A 26640-nucleotide genomic window follows, 5' to 3' on the forward strand; every position below is an offset into this window, starting at 1 on the left:
CCAGAGGCCATTCGACAGTCAGGTTTGGGCCCGCAGTGATGAGACATTTTAGGCCTCATGGGATGGGGGTGGAGACGGTCCTGTCCTCCCTACCCCAACGAGACCCCAAATTATCGCCCACGAACAGCCTTTCTGGCTCCTGATCAAGCTGCTTAACGGTCATGATCCCAGAGACTCAGGAGCAAATCTCGGAACTAGCAGGTTTGGGCAGAAATCCCTCCAGATTTAAGTGTTAAAATTTCAGAATTTCAAAATCATGTGGCCATTACTGCACCCACGTGACATCATATGTTATTCATAACCAGCAATAGAAAATAAATTGTCTTCTGTTGCCTTTTCAGCAGATCTGAGTGTTGGGGTAAAATCTCAAATAATAGTGGTGGGTCTGGTGTCAAAATATTGAATGTGATCAAAGTAGAGAGAGAGATTAATGTGGAAATCATCTGCCCCACAGGTAGGGGGAGGGTGTGGGGTGGGACTATACTGGGGTTGTTGGGGGTGGAGAATGGGCACTGGTGAAGGTACAGGTGTTTCATTGTATGACCAAGACTTAGACCCGAAAGCTTTGCAACTGCTCTCACGGTGATTCAATAAATAAAATTATAAAAAATGAAAAATAAAAGTAAGGTGGAGTTCATGCACAATTCAATCAGCTAATCAGTGGCTCAATAAATAGCAGTACTCCTACATAAAAAAAAAAACACAACTTAGTTCTTCCTCCTTATAACTCCCCAGGAAAAACTTGTACAGATGTTAAGTGCAGATGAAGAAGAGTGATAACTGAAGCACATTTATATAATAGATAAATTGTCTGTTAACAAAACAAAACGGGCTTATCAACAGTGCCTAGCCAAGATGCTGCTCAGGTGAGATCATGATGAGCCACATCTCCAACCCAATGACACAATACCAGGTGCATGGAATTCAAACTACGAAGGGAAGAGAAGTGCAGTAGAATGGGTCAAACCAGAACCCTAGTCACTCACTTGACTGTACATTATACGAACTCCGATCTCGGCTGCCATTTAATGAACTGGAGGAAACTGCCATTGCAGATGCTCTAATGTGACACAAATTACTAACTACACAGCGTCTGACTGTGGCCCCTGAAAGCTGCAGAGTCTTTGTTGCCCAGAGTCACAGAATGTGGGACAGAGACAGAGGCTTCTGACATGGTCTTGAGAAGGTAATTTTCTCTTTTTGTTATTTCTCTCTTGCCCTTGAGATAAACTGAGACCAAACTATTTTTGTTCTCAATATGAGACATATTTATAGAACCCAACACCCCTAGCTTTTAGTTTTGTCTTCTGAGATACTTTTATCCCTAGTGTTCAAAAATGCTCTCTCCCTCTTTATTGGTTTTGTTTTGGGGCCACACACAAAGCAGTGTTTGGGGGTAACTCCTGGCTCTAACTTCAGGAATAACTTCTGGCAGGGACCATGTGGGATGCTGGGGATTGAACCCTGGTCCCTGACAAGTGTCCTACCTGCTGCACTATTGTTTCCCTCCTCCCCCCCCCCACCCCCCCCCCACACACACACACCTTTCTCTTATAATGTAAAGTGTTTGGAAAGAGTTTCACTGTTCAACAAAGTGATCAGAATCACCTGGAGATTCATGTCAAAGGCCCATTCCTGACCCAGCCCCCTCCAAATTCATTCTAAATCAGAGTACTGGAAGAGGGTGGTGATCCTGCTGTTTTGGAGAGACCAAACAATTCATTTTGCTTCAGTGACTTACAAAAAAAAAAAACTGGTCAGCAATATTAGCTCCTAGTTCAACTAATCTGATTCTCTCTCAAATTTGCTTGAACTAATTTAATGTCAAATTTCACCTTGGTTTCTGACAAGAACAGGCCCACTTGTATAATTATATAATGATGATAACTGAGAAAGGTTCTGGCAAGTTTTCAGGGCTGACAGCAATAAATAGAATATCACTTTACCCATCACAAAATTACCATTGCATGTGTGCGGCTTTAAGCCATGGTGGTGTGATATGCGTCACTCTATGAAACTAGAACTTTAGCAATAACAGATTGGCGCCATGAAAGTGTTAAATGCATGGTAAGTATGCTGATCCCACCAAGACTTAATACCTAACAGACCTGCAGTTTGGACCTTCCCCAGGAATGTAGAGTTAAATGGTGAGGATGGAATTTTCTGGTCAGAAAGAATGAGGCAACTTTTTCCATTCCCCAAAGGAAGATGAGATAATCTGTCACCAAACCTATTTCCAGTCCGTTAGGGAAAGAAGTGTGAAATGATTCCCACCCCCCCACCCCTTGTTTTTCCCTCTTTCTGTAGATTAAAAAATTTTTATTTTGTGCAGCTCTTTGGAGTTCTCTTCTATTTGCTGGCGGGGACATTGCCCAACTTGCAAACTAATCAGTTCACAATTTCCTAGATCTTTAAAAGGAATTCTGCTGGATTTTTGTTATTTAACAATGGAAATAGAGGGGAGAAGACTTTACATAAAAATTATTAAAATGTAACTTAGGGGATACAAAAATAGGAAAAAAGTTAAAATTGCTTAATACACTATTATATATGCAATAAAAATATTTTAGGAAAAACTTTCTTTGGCAGCTATTCTAAGTTATATTATCAGACATAATTGCCTCCAAAGAAAGATCATTTTCCTTGTAAGCACATATGTAAGTGTATATATTTAATAATGTTATTTACTTGTTCCTTTTGGTTTTGTTTTTTGGCTTGTAGTCCTCAGTACTGATTTTATATGTAGAAAACAACAATATTTACATTTTCTGAAATATCCTGACTTAGCATAAGCTGATTTATTAGGGTATGTTAAGCTTGCACAACTGGTGATTTTTAAACTTCTTAGGATTTTTGGTATTGCTGAAGTGGTGGAGCCTATATAATAGCTCTATTATTTAGGTATTTTGCTATTACTGAAGGGTAGGTTCCATATAATAGCTCTTTTATTAGTCTCCTATGTATAAACATAGGTACTTGGCATATATTCTCTTAGTTATCCTAACAACCTATTAAGGTATTGTATTGCTTTCCAGATGCAGAAACCGAGGTTTAAAGAGGTGAGGTGACTTCCAGAATCACAAGTCCTTGGTGAGGCTGTAATGAGGTGCAGTTAGGACCTAGGAGGTACTAAAAGGGCGGGAGTGCATGCTGTGCCTTGCAGAACCCTGGGTGTGACCTGGGTGAGACTAGGGTAGCTCCAAAAACCAGAACCAAAGGAAAACAAAGCAAAAGTAAGGAGACAGAGAGAGAGAGAAAAAAAAATGGAGACGTGATTAGCTTAAATTGAACTCCCATGCTTGTAGTTTTAGAGACCAAAACCTTTCAGACACTACCAGAATGAATCTGTCGATAATATTTTTCTTTATACTGAAAGATACTGATGGTGAGCACACACCATCTTTGTGTATACTGAAGTAGTATGAGCACGGTAGGCCCACAGGGAAGTATTTTTGGAGAAGAATAGAAAGGTAGTGGACAAACAGGTTTTCTCAGCAAACTTCGTTATCAGATAACAGCAGTGAACCTTTACCTTCACCTCACACGGTATACATGCAGGCACTGGGAAGGGCCCCAGTTACAGAAGGAGAAAGAACAGAACAAACAGCAATATTACAGGGCGTTCCTGACATCCAAACTGTAGCTGCTGAGTGTTCTAGTGTGCTCATGGCCTCAGGACTCCAACTGCTAAAATACTTTCTTAACGCTGGTGCTTGAACACAGGGCCTCAAGCAGATGAGGTGTGTGCTCTACTACTAGGCCGTGTCCTTGACCCAATATACATTTTTGGTTTTTGTTATCTTGGATCTAAACTGAATAGCAATTTTCTAAAGGAGGATCTACATGGATCTAAATCGTGATGCTGCCATGCTCACTCCCCATGCACTGAACGCAGAAGCTCAAGTCTTTTATTGCGAAGTTTGGGTTCCGGGTTCTTTGGGCAACAATTTTCATGACTAAGGAAAATCCACACCATCATAAATGTAATACTTACACAAAAAAACACAACCAGGAAAGTCAGGAATGCAGTTCATGCATTAGACAAGACACTGAATGTGGCTGGAATGATGATGCCTTGGATTTCATAATTTATAGAGAGTGGGTTGGAACACAATGAAGGGGTCACTCCTGGGTGTGCTTAGGGGAGCATATTTGGTACATTTTTTAAAATAAAGAATTTTTAAAAATAAAATAAACTTAAGTTACTTATAAATTGTCAAATAATAAAAAAACTATAAAGAAATTCTAATTTTTATCTTCCTCTACTCATTATATTCAGGACTAAACAATCACTAGAATCTGGTATAGACTTTCAAAGTTTTGTTAGAATAATCAAAATGTGTAAGCTCTAAAAACTGGGATTGCACTATAATGCTGTTCCCAAACATTTTCTTTCAGTGATCAGGGTTAAACACCAAAAATCACACATGCTTTACCATTGAGCTACATTCCTGGTTCCTATACCAAACATTTTTTTCCTTTTCTTTCTTATTTTCTTTTTTTTAAAGTTTTTGACCCACACCCAGTTAGTGCTAAGAACTTAGTACTGACCTTGTGCTCAGGGATCACTCCTGGCAGGGCGGGGGTACTATATATGATACCAGATATTGAACATGGTCAGCTGTATGCAAAGTAAACTCCTTATCCACTGTACTATCTCACTGGCCCGCAAACTTCTTCTAAATAATTATCAATAAAAATAATTCTATGAGAATACATATATAGATTTGCTCATTTTAAAAATCTGCTTCATTTACTTTTTTTTCCTGCTTTTTGGGTCACACCCGGCATTGCACAGAGATTACTCCTGGCTCATGCACTCAGGAATTACTCCTGGTTGTGCTCAGGGGACCATATGGGATGCCGGGAATCAAACCCGGGTTGGCCGCGTGCAAGGCAAACATCCTACCCACTGTGCTATTGCTCCAGCCCTTCTACATTTACTTTTGTATGATAGTTTATAACTTATTTAACCAGTCTACTATGGACAGACATATTGGGTCCAACTTTCCACTGTTACAGTTGAAGGAACAGATCAGCAACTAGCCCTTTGCTATTCCACTGTTGCACTGCAGCAATGTCCTCCCATTGTTCATTGATTTGCTTGAGCGTCCACCAGTAACATCTCCATTGTTAGACTTGTTACTGTTTTGGCATATTGAATAAGTCATGGGTAGCTTGCCAGTCTCTCCGAGAGGGGCGGAGGAATCGAACCCAGGTTGGCCGTGTGCAAAGCAAACGCCTACCCACTGTGCTATCACTGCAGCCCTTGCTATTGCAATCACACATAAAGATCAATCTTCAGAGAGAGGGTCTGAAGGATCCGCTCTGTAACTTTTTAGTCTTGGTGGACTTTAGGGATGCAGGAGAAACTGGAAGAATGGTGAGGTCATGCTGCTACCTCTGTCAGACTCGCTGCACTCTGGCACACTGACAAGGCACACTTGCCAGTTTCTCCGAGAGGGGCGGAGGAATCGAACCCAGGTTGGCCGTGTGCAAAGCAAATGCTTACCCACTGTGCTATCACTGTGGCCCTTGCTATTCTAATCACACATAAAGATCAACCTTCACAGAGAGGGTCTGAAGGATCCGCTCTGTAACTTCTTAGTCTTGGTGGACATTAGGGATGCAGGAGAAACCAGAAGAATGGTGAGGTCATGCTGCTACCTCTGTCAGACTCCCTGCACTCTGGCACACTGACAAGGTGCTCAAGACAGGTGTGACTCCAAGCTCACTGTCCTCTCCCCTTCACAGAATGTCTGAGAACTCTTCTTTCCTACCCAGGGTCTCGGGCTTGGCCTCATTCCCAAGCGAACGAGAAGTAGGAGCTGTGGAGAGTTCCAGGAGGCCCGGAGACTCACTGTCTAATTGTCTAATCTTGGGTCCCATCAAGCATTCTTGTCACTTCAGGAAATACTTAGACTCATGACTGCATGTAGAAGTTCAAGTGCAAGGGGAGGGAGAAGTGACAAACATACTTTCCCTGGGAAAAAAAGGAATACAAAAGGTTCAGGATGCAGAGAACTTCTAGGAAGGGCTAACTTTAGATTCCCTAGGAGAACAACCCAAAGAAGATGAGGCCAAACATGCAAGTCGTTCTGAGGAACAGTGGGGAGTGGCCTAGTCAATGCAGGGGAGGGAAGAGACTTCTTTCCTCTCTCACTGCTATCAGCAAAGTGTTTCAAGTGTGTGTGGCTTGGGGGCAAATGCTTGTTCACGGCTTCTGACCTACTGGGGTGGACATTTCATGCAAGCATACTCATCAGCTCCACAGGTGACTCACAGAGCTTGGTCTGAAGACCAAATCTCAAGAATCACTTCTATGGTATGATCTGACAGGTATGTCTCAGATGGTAAAATGCTGGAAACCAATAGAGTTGTCACTTCAACTTGAGCCATACCTGGGGTCTTGGAGGAGAAAAGCAAGTTAATTATTGCACTTCTAACCTCTCCCGCTCCCTCTTTTTTAGGTCCATACTAAGCAGTGCTCAGGGATCACTTCTAGCTGTGATCAGGAGACCATATGTAGTTCTAGAAACTGAACCTGGGTCAGCTGTGTGCAAGGCAAGTACCTTATCTCTGAATGATTTGTCCGGCTCCTAAGCCCCTAACCCCTTCTTTCTTAAGCTTAACTATCTTTATATCTATCCTTATTCCTCTCTCACCTGAGAGGGGCATTACTTAACTACAGAACCATGTCAGCCAAGTGCTTTTAACTTTGCGGGAGACTGGGGACATTGGATAGGGGTAAGCTGCTAAACAAGGAAAACCTGAAAGCGTGGTTGAGCCTGAGAAAGGAGTTAAGCTACACCTGGTATTTACTCAGAATGTTAAACCACAATTGACTGCATAGGTGAGGTTTCGGTGCTAGTGTCCTCTGCAAATGATCACTGGTCTCAGCAAGGCAGTCTTTACTGTCAGTCATTCTTTTTAATGCCAATGAGAGCAGGGAACATCTCTGGGATATGTGGCACCCGGTATGGATGCCCCCAACCCCATCCCCAGCGCCACCAGAAGTGATCCCTGAACTTAAGAATCAGGAGTAAGGCCTGAGCACAGCCCGGGGTGGTCCCCAACCCGAACAAACCAAAAAAAAACTTCTCTTCCCCCACCCTCCTCTAGGAGAGTAAATGGGTAAAAATTAGCCAAAAAGAAAACAAGAAGACTGGCTCTTTGTGAAATGTTGGAATTTTGTTTCAAAATCTAAAGGTTTACTTTAGAGCAAACAGCTAGCAAGTCAATGCTGCAGGGAAAACAAACACCCAAGGCAAGGAAGCTGACCCAGGCCTGCCCCCTCTAGGCTTCTGCAGCCGGCAAGCAGAGGCTGTTTAAGCACTCTGTGAGGAGAAGCCTGAGTCCCACAGAGGCGGTCATCTCGGTCTGCAGATTCATTTCAAACCAATCTTCACACAAGGGAAGACTCAGCCTCTTGAGTTGCAACCGAACAAAATAAAATCGGCCGCCAAGAGGAAAGAGCCTGGAGGCGCTCTGAGCAGGCCCCAGTTTCCCATGTCCTGCTCTGGCCCTATCTCCAGAACTTGAATGCCCCTGGGAAGGAGCCATACCATGGGAAGGAGACAAAATTGCTTCTAAGTAAACAACACCCCGGGACTAGGCTTGTTGACCTCCAAGGTCCATGGAATCAGATTAGAGAAGCTAACTGCGATGTCTTTTGTAGGCATTAAATAAGCATGTATTCGATTGAGTTCTTCAATAAGGTATAATTTAGAGTTGAAATGAGAGCCAGTGTGGCATTTACCTGTCATGTCTCAGGATAGGTGTCGGCAACACGCTGGTCAGGAGCCACCCAAACTCAGCCAGGGTGTGCAGCAGAGGGCCATAATCCGCTTTGATTTCATAGCCCTGTGTGGAGAAGCACAGAGCTCAGGGCTGATGGTAACAGCCACCTCACAGGGAAACCTCAGTCAAGGGCGATGGGCATTCACCCTCCACTAACCACCATTTCTTGACCTTTGTGGGCTCAATCCTGCTCCCTGTTGCATCTAGCCATGGGACCAAGTTAGACAGGCTGGAGGTCAGAGGGATTTTCATTTGGTTCTGCAAAGTTTGGACATAAAACATGCCTACTTGCCAGGGTCGCATGGGGCCAAGAAATAACATTTGAAAAAAAAAAATTCAAAGGTAGTTAAAAGGCCACATACCCTAGGGATTGGGAAGCTGAGAGGACTGGAGGATCTGAGGGAAAGATGAGAGCTGCTTACACAGAGTTTTCCACCACTTTCATTCATTTGGAAGTGATTTCCTCCAAATACTTTTCTTCTCCCTAAATTCCTTTCTCTTCTCCTTAATGGGGCTTCAAGTGTTTTTCTTTCTTTTCTTTTTGTTTTTCTTTTTTTTTGCCTTGGTGCTACACCTGACTGTACTCTGGACTCATTCCTGGCTTTGCTCTGGGGACCTGGGGGGCGGTGTGAGGCAAGTGCCCTACCCACTGGACTGTGTCGCCGGTCCTCAGGTTTAGGTGAAAATGTCCTGGAAGGCAGATGTGTCCAGGAGTGATCCTGTGGGCCAGGACCTCATACACACAATACAATACTTTCAGATTCAGTCTGTACCCTTCGGGGCAGTCTACTTGCTGAGTGTACAGTAGCACAGTGCTGTGTGTATGTACTGGCCTGATGAAAGAGAACATGTGTTCCATATTTTCGATTTAAAAAGTCAATTCACATGGTTACTAAAACAAAAAGCCAGCATTGAAAACAACAATAAAACCAATATTAGTTGCTTGGAGATATTCAAATATTAGATGACTTTTTCTTTTGGGGCTGGGGGAGAGGTTCATACCCAGTGATGCTCAGGACTTTATCTTCACTCTGTGCTCGGGATCACTCCTGGTGGGGCTCAAGGGACCATGTGGAATGCTGGGGATCAAACTCAGGTAGACACATGCAAGGCAAACACCCTATCCACTGTATTATCGCTCTGTCCCCAAAATGCTAGTTATTGACTAATTTTTTTCCTTTCTCATTTCAATCATTCCTCATGGCATTGTGTAAAGGGACTGGGGTGGGGGTCTTTTTTTAGGACTGGAATGCAAAATCTTGGGAAATTAACTGCTAACTGCTATTTAAATATGATTTTTGGGAGAGGTCTTACAAAAGTTGGACATTGGGTAAAAATAAATATGTTTGTGGAGTTTTGGTTTGCATGCATTCTGATAAAATTCAGAATATTTCACCGACATGGATTGTCTTTGCTAAACATGAGGATGTGATGCTAAACAGACTAGCACAAATTTACTTTAATGTAAATCTCAATAGAAAAGTAACAGTGAATTTCCAGAAAATTGTAATTTTACCTCAATAACAGTCCATTGTTCTACTATGATGGCATCATTTCCTTTCCTACTGGAACCTGTAACTCCAGGGCCTTCTTCTTCATAGATAAATAATCCTTCCAAACATTTAGATAAATGGTCCCCTGTAAGGAAGATGTACAATTAGGGAAACTTGTAAAAACCAAGTTCCAAGTCTCTTTTAAGATCACCTAAATTCTAAAATAACCCTCTTACGAAGCTGAAAGAGAAAGATATTGGCAATAAACACTTTCATAGTACTATCCTCTCTAAAGGTTAATTTTACTTTGCAAAGATCAAGATAATATTTTCATGCCTCTGTAAGTGAAAATTAAAATGTAAAATATGAAGACCATACTAACATAAATACAATAAAAAATATGATTTGGTGAGAAAGAAGCAAGTAGATTTCCTGAGCACAGACATCTGGCAGTAACTTTCACCTTGAAATCCACTTTTGATTTTTGGTCAATATTTTTTATGCATGTTCATTATACCAGAAAGAAAAAGAAAATAAAAAGGTCAATCATTAAAATTACAGGGACAATATTATAAAATAAATGTGATGGGAGAGTACTCAGAAAACATAAATACCTAACAGTTCTTTATTTCAATGGTGCTTACAAAAATACTAGGGGTCAGAAGATAGTATAGCAGTTAGGGTACATACCTAGCATGTGTCCAAACTGGGTTCGAGACTCAGCACTACACGGTCCCCCTGAGCATCACCAGGTACAGCCCAAGAGACCCCCAGCATCATAGGACTGGTGCAGGGTCCCCGGCACTGCAGGGCCTGAGCAGCATAGTGTCTTCGGGCTCTTGCAATGAATCGCTGACCCAGTTGGCTGAGAATCACTAATGGGGCCTCTTGGGAGCCTCCCCTGCCCCCCTCCTCTGCACCCAGGCCTCCACCCCCTGCCCAAAGAGGAAAAAAAATATTAATAGTGACAGGAAGATTCCCAAACAGAAGTCATTGTCAGGAGAATTCCTGCTGGGAAGGAAGTTCCAGGGAGGGCCTCTCTTGAATAGAGGACATTCTCTTGAATAGTTGACAATAACCAGCTGGCCTAAATGAAGCTGATTTTGTTTGCTGTTTTGTAAAAGGAGACAATTTCCCATGGTCATGTGCAATGACACACTTGGATTTTTATATAGTGCAATGTCACATCCAAGTTTGCCCAGATGCCAGCTATCTGTCAACCTACTGACAGTAATAAAGGTTTCCAGAATTTTCAAATATAAAAGAGGCCATAGTAATTATAATGTAATTTTCTATTTAAGATTTCTTGTCCAGTAATAAACTTTAAGAGAAAATTTGTAATTATTATTTAGCAAAATTTTTCAAAAAGAATTTACATTGTTCAGTGCAGCTCCCAAGAACCCTGTAAAGTTGAACTTACTAGCTGGAATTAATTTTCATAAATGACAATTTATGTTCCACTTCTTTTAAATGTATATGTTATTGTCATACCAAAGTGACCAGTGGTATCTAATATATATATATATATTTTGCTTTTCTGGGTCACACCTGGCAATGAACAGGGGTTAGTCCTAGCTCTGCACTCAGGAATTACCCCTGGTGGTGCTCAGGGGACCATGTGGGATGCTGGGAATCGAACCCGGGTTGGCTGCGTGCAAGGCAAACGCCCTAACCACTGTGCTATTGCTCCAGCCCTCAAATCTTTTTTTAATTGTAAGTTCAGGGAATCACTAGATCACCTATAAAATTGTGTAGGTCCTAAAATCTTTTTTTCCCCAACTGGAGCTATACATTTCTTAAAGTAATTACATACTCTGGTGATTACAGAGTTCATTGTACTCTCATACTTAGTTACTTTGGGATTATATAATGTGAGAACCTAGGGTTTTGTCGCTCTAAAATTCTTATGGTTTCTAAGACTGAAAAGTATGGAAGTGTGGTAAACCTAGAGAATGCAATGATGTATGACACAATAAAAAAGGATTTCACTGCTATGCAATAACATGGATGAATTTCAGATACAATGTGGGAGCCAAAGAAATCAGAGATGTGGGATGGAGAGCTCAAAGTGCTGAGCGCAGCTCTACATGCAGGAGTCTGGGTTTGACTCCTGGCACTTCATGGGTCCCTTGAGCACCTGGGAGAGGCCCTAGAGCACAGACTTGAGAGCAGCCCCTGAGCTGCCAGGTGTGACCCCCAAAATGCAGGAGGAGGAGGAGGAGGGGGATGCAGCCATAGACAGAGTATATGCTTCAATCTTGGTAGTTCAAGATCAGGTAGAATTGATCTCTGATGATGGAAGTGAGATAATGTCGTCTCAGGATGGGAAGGAAGGGTCGCGAGAAGGGCTTTGAAATCACTGGAAATGCTATCTTTATTTGGGTTGTTTTGATTGTTTTGTTTTGTTTTTAGGTCACAACCAGCAGTACGCAGGATTTAGTTCTGGCTTTGCACTCAGGGATCCTTCTTGATAGGCTCGAACCCTACTCAGGAGTGTGCAAGGCAAGCTCCTTCCCTGCTATACTGTTTCTCTGGCCCTAGTTTGCATGTCGGCCTCCCCTTTCACAACTTTTTTTCTTTTTTGGTCTCTAATAGAATTTTTCCCAGCTTTATGGAGATGTGATTGATACTGACTTAACATCATTAGAAATGAAAGGTCTGGGCTTAGGAATTGGCTCAAGGGCTGAGCACGTTCATTCACACTTTGCATTCAGGGGTCTCTAGTTTGAGCCCAGCCCCTCAGAGTCCCCTGAGCATCACTGCAACTACTGATCTCTGTGCCAGGAGTAGCACCTGAGCACTACTGGATGTGAACCCTAAAACAAAACAAACAGAAACAACACCCTCCTCTCAAACAGCACAAAGCAACAGAACTTCAATCTTCTTCCTCTCATTCCCTCTGAGAATGCCTCAGAGCCCCTGGCTGACTTTCTTACGGCCATGCCAGTTCCCAGAGCCATAGAAGATGACACTTCCCTGGGAAGGACAATCTTTTGAGAAATCTACCCTAAGAAAAGTGCAACGATGGAGAAAAATCTTAAGGAGAAGTAACTAATCAGGTGTTAATTGTGCTAAATCTTCTAGCTAACAGGATGAAGTGATACCTCTGAACAATCCTTTAGTAACTTCCCTCCAATTGAGTCACGTCTTAATAGGACATATCCCAGTGCCTCCCAACCAGCGTGCCCATTGGTATACTAGCTGGTCACTGTGTGCCAGGATCCAGGGCGCCCCCTGCTGCCCAGAGCAACTTTTATCTCCATCCTACTGTGCATCACAATGGAAAAATCACATAGCATTGGTCCTTCCCGCCCTTCCTCCTTCCCTCCCTCCCTTCCTCCCTCCCTCTTCCTTCTCTCTTCCTCTCTCCCTCCCTCCCTCCTTCCCTTCCTTCTGCTCCCTCCCCCTCCCTCCTTCCTTCCTTCCTTCCTTCCTTCCTTCCTTCCTTCCTTCCCTTCTTTCCCTCCCTCCTTCTCTCCCTCCCTCCCTCCCTCCCTCCCTTCCTCCCTCCATCTTCCTATTGTTCCCTCCCTAATTGGTATCACATGCATGCTTCACTGTGATGCAAAGGGGTTGTACTTTAGGCTACGATGCTTGATGCTTATACGTTCAGTAGCTGCACTTATGCGCAGGGCGAGTTGTACACACACGAAGCTGTGGTGCTTACACATGTGTACACTTCAAGGTCAAATTCCTGGATATGGTGCCAACACATCTCTTTAGCTGAAGGACTCACTGGGGTGTGCCCTTTGGGTAAGTGCTCTCACACACCTGGCTGCAGGGAAGCCAGAAATTGCTCACAGACAGCAGAGCTGCCGGGCTGGTGCTCTCTGAGTTGGCACCATTGGTGAAAGGGCAGTGGTGGTGGTGATGGCACTGGGTATCAAACTTGCAAGGCAGATGCTTTAGCTGCACTGTGTCTTTGAAGGACAGTCTAGAGGATCCTTTGAAGTGATTCTTGGAGGCTGCCTCCCTCCCTCCCTTCCTTTCTTCCCTTCCTTTTCCTTCATTTCCTGTCTTTCCCTCCCTCCCTCCCTCCCTCCCTCCCTCCCCCCCTCCCTCCTGCCCTTCGATCCTTGAAATGATTTATGGGGGCTCCCGCCCTGAACAACTTTAAAGTAGATATCAAAAGAAGTGTGAAAAAGAACCTAGAACAACTTTAAAGTCTAAGTTCTATCTTAAGAACCCACGCAAACTTTGCTCCTGAACCGAGTGGTACCTGGCACAGGTGGCATCACCCTAAAGGCTTGGGCCCTGATTTGAGAAGCACAAAGATAAAGGATTCCCAGGGAATGCAAGATCATAGGCATATATCAGCTACGTATGATAGTCACATTGCTGTGAATGTGAGGAAAAGGAACCTCCCATTTTAATAGTTTTTTCCGTGTGTATCTTTTTGGAGGGGGGGGACGGATACACCAGGTGGTGCTCAGGGCTTACTCCTGGCTTTGTGCTCAGGAGACCCTATGGGGTGCCTAGGATTGAATGCAGGTTGACCACATGCAAGGCAAGTGCCTTACTTGCTGTACAATCTCTCTGGCCCCCACGTGTCATTTTAAACATTAAACTGTACAGGGGCTTGGGGGCCCAGGACAAGAGGGCGGAGTGCTTGCCTTGCATGTGGTGAACCTGGGTTCAATCCCCAGCACCCCATAGGGTCCCCTGAGCTCTACTGGGAGTGATCCCTGAACACAGAGCTAGGAGTAAGCCCTGAGCCCCATCAGGTGTGACCCTAAAACAAAACCCTCCCCCCCAAAAAAACCCAAAAAAAGGCAGAAAAAATACACTAAGTTAAGATGGACCCAGGACGATCTCCAAGAGGCTCCTGCTAGGAGCATATTCCTGGTCGGCCGGCTTCCTTCCCTCCCCGCAGTCCCTTCTGTGTGGACACTGCAACAGCTTCCTCACTTTCATTCTTGTCCTCTAAGAAAAGCTCCCCAAATCAGGTCAGAGAGATTCTTTCAAATGGAAATGCAGGAGTATTCCTGAGCACATCCGGTTTGGCCTATAACCAACAACAACAAAAAAAACCCAACTAGATAGCAGGCAATGATAGTTGGAATTGATCACTCTGGACAGGAACTGAGTGCTGAGAAGTGGTAAAGGAAAATACATGCTAAGCTTTCAATACCTGTATTGCAGACCTTAATGCCAAAAGCGGGGGGTTAGGGGGGGTGGAGAGAAAGAGAGAGAGAGAGAGAGAGAGAGAGAGAGAGAGAGAGAGAGAGAGAGAGAGAGAAACAGGAATAAGAGTAGGGGGAGGAGGGAAAGATAGAGACAGAGAAGTGTCTGCCTCGGGTGGGGGGCTGGCAGGAGGGAAACTAGGGACATTGGAGGTGAGAAATGTACACTGGTGAAGGGATGGGTGTTGGGGCATTGTATGACTGAAACCCATGTACAACTCTGTAACTGTGTTATGGTGATTTAATAAAAAAATTTTTTTAAGTGAAAAAAAATTTACTAATAAATGAGAAAAAACGCAAATCAGGTTGGGAGCATGGTTCAGAGGCAAATAGCTCCAGTTTTGTAGGCATGAGGACCAGGGTTTGATCCCCTTGGCCGCCGACACACACCTGTGGGCCTACATGAGGATGTGATGCTGTGTGACCCAGGGCTGGGGGAACACTCCAGACGGCCCTGAAGGTGCAGGCCAAATGTTCTCAGGAAGTCCACATGTCAGAGACAGACTGTCTGGACCTTGGCCCGACCTAGTGCATGCAAACACACGATGGCGCCACGCAGCAGCTGTGCTCACACACACCCCAGAAACTGTTAATAAATTAATAAATCACGGTAACTGGGCTGCTGGGGGTGGAGGAAGGGGGAGGGTATAGAAGATAGCGGCAAAGGAATAACTGTTGCCTTGCAACTCTCCTCCGCCTCCTGCTTTTTTCTTTAGGTCCCCTGCCCCTTCTAGAGGGTCAGCAACCGGCTTCCTCTAGGTGGGTGGGCAGTAACGCCAAGGGGAGGTCCTAGCTGCTCTGTCTGAGAACTCTGCGCATGGTTCCATCACAGCCAGGTACGTCAGCCTTTGCTCCCAACGCAGTTTCAAAAGGTGTGCCAGCACCTGGGTCGGACCTCGACCCCGGCTAGCACTCAGCTAGAATGTGTGTAAGCAGCACTGCCAACAGCGCGTGTGCGAGTACCACAGCCATGGGAAAGCCCAGGTCATCAAGACCACAACAGCGACAGGAGGAGGGGAAGGGGGAACACAGTTCAGTTCACTGATGCTTCACATCCAACGACAACTTGGAATGAACATTCTGGCGGGAGGACGAACTGGGTCAGAGTACATACCAACTGGCCTGGGAAGAAGCCCAAAGGCCTGGTTTGATCCTGGCACCACCAAGAGCCGTTCCCTAGCACCCCCACTGCCTGAACGGAAGCCTCTACCAGGTGAAGTACCCCCACAAAACACAACAAACTAAAGAGCACATACAATTTAGGGTGTCTCCTTTACCATTTCTAATTGAAAATGGGTACATTATTTAAAAACTCTATGCCTATTTCCTTATAAGTACATGGTTTCTGTGGTGGGGGTGGGCCACACCAAGAGATGCTCAGGGCTTTCTCCTGGGTCTGTGCTAAGGGGAGGTTTTCACAGGTGACTCCTGGTAGTACTTGGGATCCTATGTGGAATTAAACCAGGGTTGGCTGTATGCAAGGCACCTGGGTCTGTGCTCAGGGGTCACAAGTGACTCCTGGTAGTGTTCAGGGGATCATATGTGGAATTGGGAATCAAACCAGGGTTGACTGTATGCAAGGCAAATAGCCCCTATACTATCTCTACCCATCTCAGGCTTCCTCATCAATAGGAGAATTAGCATATCTACTTCATAGGGCTGGAGGGTATGGACTGTACTAACAGGCTGGAGCCATAGCACAGTGGGTAGGGTGTTTGCCTTGCACGAGGCCAACCCAGGTTTGATTCCTCCGCCCCTCTCAGTGAGCCTGCAAACTACAGAAAGTATCATGCCCGCACAGCAGAGGCCTGCAAACTTCCCATGGCGTATTCAGTATGCCAAAAACGGTAACAACAAGTCTCACAATGGAGACCTTACTGGTTCCTGGTGGAGCAAATCTATGAACAAGGGAGGACAGTGCTACAGTGCTACAGAGTATACTGTGGTGCCTCATACAAGCATATAGCTGTAACATTTGTGTCATTACTTGTAACTCTCCTGAAGTGGCTGCTGCTTCCTTCTACCTTTCTCTTTTCCTCTTGTTTTGTTGTTGTTCTCAGGTCACACCTGGCAGTATACAGGGTTTACTCTGGCCTCTGCACTCAGCGGTCACTCCCGATAGGGCTCAGGGGACCATAGGCAGTGCTGGGGATCGAACCTGGGTTTGCCACTTGCCAAGCAAGTGCCTTACCCACAGTGCTATCTTTCAGAGTCCTTCTTCCTACCTCTCTTGAAGCCATTCTTCAACCCACAGATGCTTTTCTGGTTCCTTTTCTTGCCCAGGGATTTTGTGAGTTTGGAGGTGTTTCTCTGCAGAGAATGTTCTACCTCTGGATCTTCAGTGGCAACTTTCCCCCAGCCTTCCAGTCTGAGTGTAACTGTTACCAGTCAGACAGGAAGTCCTGACCCACCCTTAGGGGGTTCTTCCCTATTACTCTCAGGACAGTATTACATTGGGGATCCCATTGGATAACATCACAACACACTTTCCAGAGTAAAATCAGAGCCCTGCCTCTTTCTGCCTGACTGCCTGATGCCAATGCCATGTGGCCAGCATTTTAGGATTAGGGAAGATATTACTTCTGCTCGTTTTTGTAAACATTTTGCCTGGCCTAGTGTATGTGAAATGCAAGGTTATTATACTGCTCAGCACTGCCACATCTCATTCTGGGAGATACATCTCCTCTGCCCCGCCCCTGCTCCATACCAGCATTTTTATTTTTAGGTTTTTTTTTTGGGGGGGGGGCACATCTAGTGCTTACTCCTGCCTCTGTGCTCAGGAATCACTCCTGGTGGTACCTTGGGGACCATAAGGGACGCTGGGGATCAAACCCAGGTCAGTCACATGCAAGTGCCTTACTTGGTGTATTATTTCTTCAGCCCCTACACCAGCATTTTTATGAGAGCATAAAGAGATCGAAATAGATACCAAGAAGTGTGAGAAGAACTCAGAAACTCAACCCACACCAAATGGACCTTTAAGATGTAGGTAAAAATGCAGGGAGGGATAAGGATAATGGAGACATTTCTAGGCTAGTGAATTGTGAGGACTGAGCTGTGGTGTGTGTGAATGGATGGCTCCTGGACCGGTTGGCAGAGCTGCTGATTTCATCCCGGTAGTAGTTAGCTGGAACTCTGCTCATTCTGGTAGCACAAAGCATTTTCTGTGTGTTGACTTATTGGGTAAACCTTTTCTTTTTCCTATTGTTTTTTGGCCACACATGTGGTGCTGAGGTATGACTCAGTGCCCTGGGTGGGGCTTGAGGGGCTGCATGTGATGTCAGGAATCCAACCTGGGTTGGCTGCATGCAGGGCAAGTGTCCTACCCTCTGCCTATCTCTTCAGCCCGGATAAGACTCATGTAGTCACTCCTGGGTTTCTTTGAGAGGTTTTCACCCACAGAGCAAATCCCACATTGGGTATGATGAATTGGCTGTGGACTGGTTTGGGGATGGCCCAGCAAGGACACATACAGGGAGTCATTACATGAGGATCCCCAAGTCTGCAAAAACAGCAAAAGCATGAATTGGTGTTTCTCCTACTGTGCTTTTCTTTTCCTTTTCTTGGTATATTTTTGTTTTTTAAATTTTTGGGCCAGACCTGGAGATGCTCAGGGCTTACTCCGCACTCAGGCATCACTCCTGGCAGGCTTGTGGAACCATACAAAATGCTGGGCACTGAACCCGGTGGGGCTGCATACAAGGCAAGTAGTGCCCTACCCGCTGTACTATCATACCAGCCTTGAGTTTTCTTCTTTCTTTTAAAATATTTATTTATTTATTTTGCATTTTGGGTCACACCCAGAGATGCTCAGGGGTTACTCTTGGCTCTGCTCTCAGGAATTACTCCTGGCAGTACTTGGGGGGCCATATGGAACTCCAGGGATTGAACCCAGGTGGGCTGCGTGCAAGGCAAATGCCCTACCCACTATACAATCATTCTGGCCCGAGGTTTTTTGTTTTTTTTTTTTCCAAAACAGAAATGTTCTTAAAAGTGTAAGAACTCTGAAAAATAATTTAAAGACCTTACAATTCCCCTACCATGACCCTACTAAAACAACAGACTTTTCTTTATTGTGGTTCTGGGGATCAAACCAGGATCCCACAAAAGCAAGGATGGCATTCAACCACAGAGTCACATCCCAGGCTCTAAAACAGGCAGCTTTTTAAGGGCCAGGGACATGGCTTAGTGGTAGGGCACATGCCCGCATGTATTTGATCCCGGGCAACACACAACACACACACAGACACACAGAGTTGTTACTGTGTCTGGCATATCGAATACTCTCGGTAGCTTGCTGGGCTCTCCGAGAGGGGCGGAGGAATCGAACTCGGGTCGGCCATGTTGGCCGCTTGTAAAGCGAACAGAGATCAAGAAGGAAAGTGCCTCCCATAGAGGGAGGCTGGGGGTGGAGAGGTGGGGTATTGGGGAATGGTGGGAGGGAAACAGGGGACATTGGTGGTGGAAAATGTACACTGATGGGAGGGATGGATGCTGAAATGATTGTACAGTGGGTAGGGCATTTGCCTTGCACACAGCCCACCTGGGTTCAATCCCTGGAGTTCCATATGGCCCCCCAAGTACTGCCAGGAGTAATTCCTGAGAGCAGAGCCAAGAGTAACCCCTGAGCATTGCTGGGTGTGACCCAAAATGCAAATTGTCATTGTATGTCTGAAACCCAATAATGAACAGCTTTGCAGTGGTCTATCTCACAGATATTCAATTAATAAATTTTTTAAAAAAAGTAATATGGAGTTTATGCCCAATTCAATCAGCTTAATCAATGGCTGAACAAACAGCAGTACTTCTACATTAATAAAAAAAATGTTCCTTTTATCTTCTTCTCTCACTGTTTCTGGAGAAAGGAATTTTATAAAATGACATGTGCAGAGTGATGTAGTTAAGTTTCTGCCCAGTGTTTGGTTTTGTGCTTCTAGTGTTCGTGGTGGGCTGGATTCTGCCAATAATTTGGAAGAAGATGGAAGAAAGGCAAAAACAAAATATGCATTGTCCTTCATGTGCCTTAGGTACCAGGCATCAAGTATCCCAGAATAAAGCCCCCAGTTCAGCTTTGCTTTCTCTGACTTACAGTGCTAAGAGGCATTGGCCGCAGGGTGCCCTTCTGCCGCCTGCCTGAACACTCACAGGCAAGTCCCGAATGACACTCCCAATTGTCAGGCCCCAAAGGCCCCACCAACCATAGCGGCTTGTTAGGGGCTTGGCAGGGCCTGGCCATGCAAAATGTCTAATGAGACATTCCAGAGCTTCTGAGGGGAAAGATTCTCCCTGGGCTCTCTAAATAGCTTCTGAGGCTTTAAGAACAAAAGATCCAAAGAGCCTCTGGCTGGCAACTGCTGTGGCTAATTTTATTTTCATCAGGCAAAGCCTGAGGCAGGGGGGCCTGAAAAAGATCGTGAAAGGAGTACTTTTCATTTTTCCTTGCTGTGAGTCACCAACCAACATCTGAAGCAGCTCCAACTTAGGCTCTTTGAAAGGAAGAGAAAAAGAATGTGTGTGTGTGTGTGTGTGTGTGTGTGTGTGTGTGTGTATGGGGAGCGAAAGATATATGTGTGTATTGGGAGAGAAAGATATAAAACAAACTAATTTACAAATACCCAATCCATATGAAAAGAACTCTAATTGCACATATCAAGTGATGAGAAGTAAAACAGCTGGGAAATGAACTCTGAATGTGGGGGAGGCCGTGTGGGAGTCATCTTGCACATACAAAATTCTCACGAAAATTAAGAAGTAATTTTATTCCCATTCCCATTTTTAGGAACCCGAGGCTCAGTGAGAGCAATTAACTTCTCCAAATCATATAGTTAATAAGATCACAAGATGCTGAGGACACAGGATTCAAACCTTGGACTGGATTAAAACCAATTCCAAATTTTGTGCCCTCTTTCTGTGAAGAGTCAACCTGGAGATTTCCAAGAAGCAAAAACTACTAAGAAATATTGGGTACCTGCGAGGTGCTCGGCATTATGCAATGTGCTGCATTTCTGGTGCTCTGGAATGGGTTTGATCTTAATCTCACCTGTCAGTTAAAAGGTCCTATTAGAATATTAATTTTGCTAATTTTAAATGTCCATCCCTAGACTTCAGTTTCATTAGGTATAATATTCACCATTAGGCTGATTTAATAGGAAGATAGATTGAGATTATGTTATTGTTTATTTCATTCTTCCCTCGAACCTCCCTGAATTAGGATTCCTAGTTATTTTGGTTTTAATAATCTCCATTTGTCTGAATGCATTTTTATGTATTTTTAACTCTTTTTGTTGTTGTTACTTTTAGGTACCTGGTGATGCTCAGTGGGAACGCTTTGCTCTCTGCTTGGAGACCTTGGTGGTGTTCAGGGAACCAAATGTGGTGCTCGGACTTGATCCAGGGTTGCAGTGTCCATACCACTAGCTAGGCAAGTGCCTTAATGTTTGTACTATTTTGTTGGCATCTTATTGGTTTTTTGGGGCCATACTCAGTGTTCAGTGCTCAGGGACTACTCCAGATTCTGTGCTCAGAGGTGGTTTTCAGTGGTGATCAGGAGAGCATATGCGGTGCCAGGAATTGAACCAGGGTCAGCTCCAAGTACAGCAAGTACCTTTAACCCCTGTAATATTTCTCCAGCCTCCATATCAATGTAGTTTTAGTTTTCTTTCTATGTACTTTTTCTTTAGTATCAGTCTTTTCCTTCTTTAAATGAAGGTGTAACTGCTTTCTAGCTAGTCACTTTGGGTGATGGCCAAATAGAGTTGATGCTGTGCTCTCCCCTCATATGCAAATCAAAATTTCAACTAAATACACAGTATTTCCTGGGGCCTCATTGATAAAGGGCAATAGAGTCCTCAGGTCCTGGAGAAGCATGATGCTATGGAATAAGTACCAGCCCAGATTCAAAAGCTGAGGAGCTTCTTTCTCTCCTGGGCAGGGCAGAACGTTGTTAAAGAGACAGTTCTTTGGCCACCCCCAAGAGCGTGTCCAGAGAACACACGACCAACACTCACAGATGCCTCCAGGGAGTGGGGCTTCAAGAAGTTGTAACCTCCTTCTTCCCCGCCCCCAAATGATTCCATTAAAGACCTGCAGCTTTCCAGTGAGGTGGAGGGGGATGGGGAGCAAAGCCCTCTTCGATAGTCTGGAGGCATTTCCAAGGCTGCTAAGGAAAAGGATATTTCCTCTGGGAAAGTAGATGCAGTTGTGTATGCGCACGCATGCATGCCACCAGGGACTTGACCAGCACTGGCTGCAGACCAGGCAGGCGCCTGAACAGCTGTGCCATCTCTTGCCCCACAAGTCTAATTGGGAGGCAAGAGGTCATGGAAAAGGCTGGCTGTCCCTCAGTGACTCTTGGAACTCTTCCGGGTACTTTGATTCTCCTTTAAAAAGAAAAGGGCCAGAGGACAAATGGCCCTACCCTAAAGTAAGAGCAGACACAGGGGCTGTGTGACATTTATTTAGCGCAGGCTAAAGGACACCAGCTCCTCCCAATCCACACCTGATGGAAAACAGGGAGCCTGATGGGGCCCTATGCTCAGGAAATGCTTTCTAAAGGTAGTGGGTAGGTGCATTGCTGATGCGGGTTCAAAGAAAGGAGAGGGGGGAGGGGAGGAGGAGGGAGAAAAGAGGAGGAGAAGGGGAGAAAAGGGGGGAGAGGGGAGAGGGGAGGGGAGAGCAGAGAGAGGAGCTTTCTAGAACCAGGGGGAAAAGAAAGCATACTGCAGACCTCCAGCTGTCCATGGGGCCCCATGTTTAGTCCGGTTTTGAACATTTGTAGGTCTGCTTGGTGATACTGTTGTTACTGACATCATGACTTTTCTATGAGACAAACCCTACTTGGAAGTTGTAAGCTGCATAAAACATAGAATGTGGGAAAGGAGAATAACGGGATCTCATTAAAAGGCGTACTTGCTTTAAATTTAATAGGGGACATATGTTTAGAATGTAAGATGAATCTCAGAGTAATCTCAAGACAAAAGTACTTAGAAAACACAAGAAAAGACAAATGGAACCTGATCACCACATAAAACAGGCAGGTATAAAAGAATAAGGGAATAATCAAAGACAAACTTTAAAACACCTAGATTCCGTATAGAAAAAAAATGGTAATAAATTAATTCATTTCTATAATTTCACTAAGCTTCGTTGTCCTATAATGGATGAACAGGCACGAGGGCTTCAGTTACACTGGTGATATGAGTGAGTGGTATAGCCAAACACAGACTCAACAAAACTGAAAACATGAGGTCTAAGCTGTAACTACAGAAACTTTGTAATGTGCCTGTCAAGCTGACAGGTGGAGATGGGATGGGGTTGGGGTGGGGAGGGAATATGGGAACACTGGTGGAGGGAAGTTGACACTACTGGTGGGATTGGTGTTGAAATACTATGTACCAAAACTCAACTATCAACAACTTTTAAGATCATAGTTTTTTTTTTTTTTTTTTTTTGGTTTGTTTTTTTTTTGCTTTTGGGGTCACACCCGGCAATGCACAGGGGTTACTCCTGGCTCTGCACTCAGGAATTACTCCTGGCGGTGCTCAGGGCACCATATGGGATGTTGGGTCGACCGCATGCAAGGCAAATGCCCTACCCGCTGTGCTATTGCTCTAGCCCCTAAAATCATAGTTTTTTTATATAAAAAAATAAATAAAACTTCACAGTGTCCTGAGTTCATCAGTCAGAAGGCGCATAGTGGCCAGAACAACCTACTGCTGATAAAAGACACACTTGAGCTTTAATGATAAACACAGACGAAAGTAAAAAGATACAAAAACAATCATTCAGGCAAATGTTAGCCCCAAAGACAGAGGGATGGCCATTCTGCTACATCAAACAAAATAAACGTAAAACAGAAAAGTTAATAAAAGACAGATCGAAATTACATAGGAGATCAATGCAAGAAGATATTTTTCTTGTTTTGGGGTCACATCTTACAGTGTCCAGGGGCTGCTCCTGGCTTGGTGCTTGGGACTTGTACATGGCAGGGCTTGTGAGACTGAGCCTGGAAGGACCCCATGCAAAGTCCTTCTTCATGCAAAGTCTGCACCTGGGATTGGGTGTCAGTCCCAGGTACTGCATGTGGCACCCCAAGCACAGAGCCAGGATAAATCCCTGAGCACACTTGGCAAGTGTGGTGGGCCAAGCTACCCCTTTCTTCCAAAAAAAAAAGTAAAGGAAAAAAAGAAAAAAAGCAAGAATAAACAAATAAAGGGACCACCTTAAACTAAAATGCTCTGCGCTGTGAAAAAAACTATGGCCTGGTGGACAGGGCTCAAAGTGCTAGTGTGCGTGCTTTGCTTGGGGATGGCTGGGTTTGAGCCTGGGCAACACAAGGTCCCCTGAGCACAGCTGGGCATGGCCCCAAGCAGTACTGAGCCAGGAGTAGCTCCCATTACCACAGGGTGTGGTCAGTCCAAAGAGAAAAGAAAAAAACCTATACTAAAAAAATAAGACATCTTATTTGGATATAGCCCGCAAAATAGTATGGGAAGAAAATATTTGCACAGGGCCAGGGAAATAGTTTGATGCAGGGCCATGCCTGGCTTCACCCTAACACCAGTTGCCTGTTGAGTATCACTGAGTGTAGCCTTGAAGCCCTCCACGTACGACCAGGTGGTCCCTGGCACTGCAGGGATGGAGCAGCACTGTATTTCTGCACCTCACAATGTACTGTCAGCTGGCTCAGTTTTATTATTATTGCATTAGCTCAATAATAAGCATCATAAAAAAAAGAAAAATAAGGTCATTTTTTAAACTTGTTTTCATGATAGATACAATTATATAATCCATTATAACTAAGAATTAGAATTAAGTAATTGTGTTATAATAACACAATTATAATACATTATAACTAAGATGAAAAATAAGAAAAGGCAAAAATAAACACAAGATTAATATCATTTTCTGAACTAAAGATTGTATTTCTTTTTCATAATTGAGTTTCAGTCATACAATGATCCAGCACTCATCCCTCCACCAGTGTACATTTCCCACCACCAACGTCCCCCGTTTCCTCACCACCGTTCCCCCACCCTCCACCTCCTACCCCCAGTCTCCCTTTATGGGAGGCACTTTCCTTCTAGCTCTCTCTAAAGATTATATTCCTATACAAATTACAGGCTTAGGGTATATAAACTGAAGTACATGCTAATAGCTGCTATCCACAATTGGGTTTCTGTGTTAAACTTGGACATTACTGTGAAATATTTTAAGTCTCCTAATTGGGCTATATAGCACATATTATTTGGAAAAATTCTAAGAGTCAATTACACAAGATTTGCCTGTTCCCGATTGGTCTCCACTGTAGCCATTACACTATAATTTTACTGCAAGGAATGATTACACTTTGAAATTAAAGCCACAAAAGTTTATTTATTTTTGTTTTGTTTTGTTTTAGGTCCACGTCCGGTGGTGCTTAGGGATTATTTCAGACTCTATGCTCAGGAATCACTCCTGGCAGGGCTTAAGGTACCATATGTGGTACCAGCAGCTGAAACTGATTGGCGGCCTACAAGGCAAGCACCCTGCCTACCATACTATCACTCTGGCACCTACTCAAAAAGTTTTTGTTGTGGTGGTGATGCTGCTGCTGGTGTTTAAATCCAGGGCATCACATATGCAAGGCAAGTGTTATACTGCTGAATTACATACCTAGTTTTAGTCTGAGAATTTGAAAGACAAAGCATTTCCACCATATGATACAAAGACAACTTCTCTAGATATTGATGTATCACAATATAAACTTACCTTTAGTTGGATCCCAGCATACAAAGTAATCAATTAAAGACAAGCCGTTCTTATAGTAAAATGTGGTTAATTCCAGCCAATCAGCATCAAGTGTAGTAATGACAGGTCCTTTTCTCGTTACTTTCATTGACAGAACTCCTTCATGATACGTCCAGCAGGTTGATTCATCATCAAAAACATTGAAGACTATATACAACTTACTATCTGAGGTAGGCAGTCAAAAAGAAGAGGAAAAAGGGAGACAATGAAATGTCAATAAAAAGATTCTTAAATTTTTATTTTTGGGGCCATACCTGGCTGTATTCAGGTCTGACTCCAGGCTCTGTGCTCAAGAGATCCCTCTTGGTGATCGTTAGGGAATTATAGATGATACAGGAGATTGAGGTAAAACCTAGATATGCTGCATGCCAGATAAAAGTCTTATGCACTGTACTGCCTCTTAAACTCAAGATTCTTAATTTTTTTGGCTTGATTTTCTGGCCACACCTAGCATTACTCAGGACTGACTCCTAAGTAAGCATCCAGGGATCTCTCCTGGTGGGATTCGGGACCATATGTGGTGTTAGGGATTGAATGCAGGTTTGCAGCATGCAAGGCAAGTACCTTACATACTGTGGTGTATAGGGTGAATTGAACTCCAATTCTTAATTTTTTAAAAAAAAACTTAATTTTAAGTTATTTCTAGTTTACAAACATGAAGAATAATAAAACTACCCTTTCAACTTCCCAAGTATTAACATATGCTGTTTGCTTAAGGAGCTGGAGCCATAGCCCAGCAGGTAGGGCGTTTGCCTTGCATACAGCTGACCCAGGTTTGATTCCCCCACCCCTTTCGGAGAGCCTGGCTAGCTACTGAGAGTATCTTACCCACATGGAAAAGCTTGGCAAGCTACCCATGACGGATTCAATATGCCAAACACAGTAACAAGTCTCACAATGGAGACGTTACTGGTGCCCGCTCGAGCAAATCGATGAACAACAGGAGGACAGTGCTATAGTGCTATGTTTGCTTAAGACAATTTTTTTTTTTGCTTTTTGGGTCACACCCAGCGATGCACAGGGGTTACTCCTGGCTCTGCACTCAGGAATTACTCCTGGCGGTGCTCAGGGGACCATATAGGATGCTGGGAATCGAACTGAGGTTGGCTGCGTGCAAGGCAAATGCCCTACCCGTTGTGCTATCGCTCCAGTCCCTGCTTAAGACTATTTTGAAGTAAATGAGAGATGGATTTAGTTAAGGCTTCCTATTCTTGTTCTCCAAAAATGGCTGCTATAATCACTTTGGTGTCCATCATTCCCATAGACACGTTTTTCTTTTACTGTACTTTATATACTCATAAATGATATACTATATTTACAATTAAACTTTAAAAGCGATATTACAAATATACATCAACATGAGTTGATTTTATTAC

At 44.1% G+C, this 26640-nt stretch overlaps 1 protein-coding gene across 1 annotated transcript in view; it reads right to left on the reverse strand.

Moving 5' to 3' along the window:
- RFTN2 (raftlin family member 2) overlaps positions 1–26640 on the reverse strand; it is a 69425-nt gene that overhangs the window by 14575 nt on the left and 28210 nt on the right. Inside the window, exons 5-7 of the mRNA XM_056111642.1 lie at positions 25226–25429; positions 9317–9438; positions 7760–7863 (exon numbers count right to left, since the gene is read on the reverse strand). Coding sequence (XP_055967617.1) covers positions 7760–7863; positions 9317–9438; positions 25226–25429 — 430 coding nt within the window. The remainder of the gene's footprint in view (positions 1–7759; positions 7864–9316; positions 9439–25225; positions 25430–26640) is intronic.

The sequence above is a fragment of the Sorex fumeus genome, unplaced genomic scaffold, assembly GCF_029834395.1.
Source record: "Sorex fumeus unplaced genomic scaffold, SorFum_2.1 ptg000014l, whole genome shotgun sequence".
Classification (NCBI taxonomy): domain Eukaryota; kingdom Metazoa; phylum Chordata; class Mammalia; order Eulipotyphla; family Soricidae; genus Sorex; species Sorex fumeus.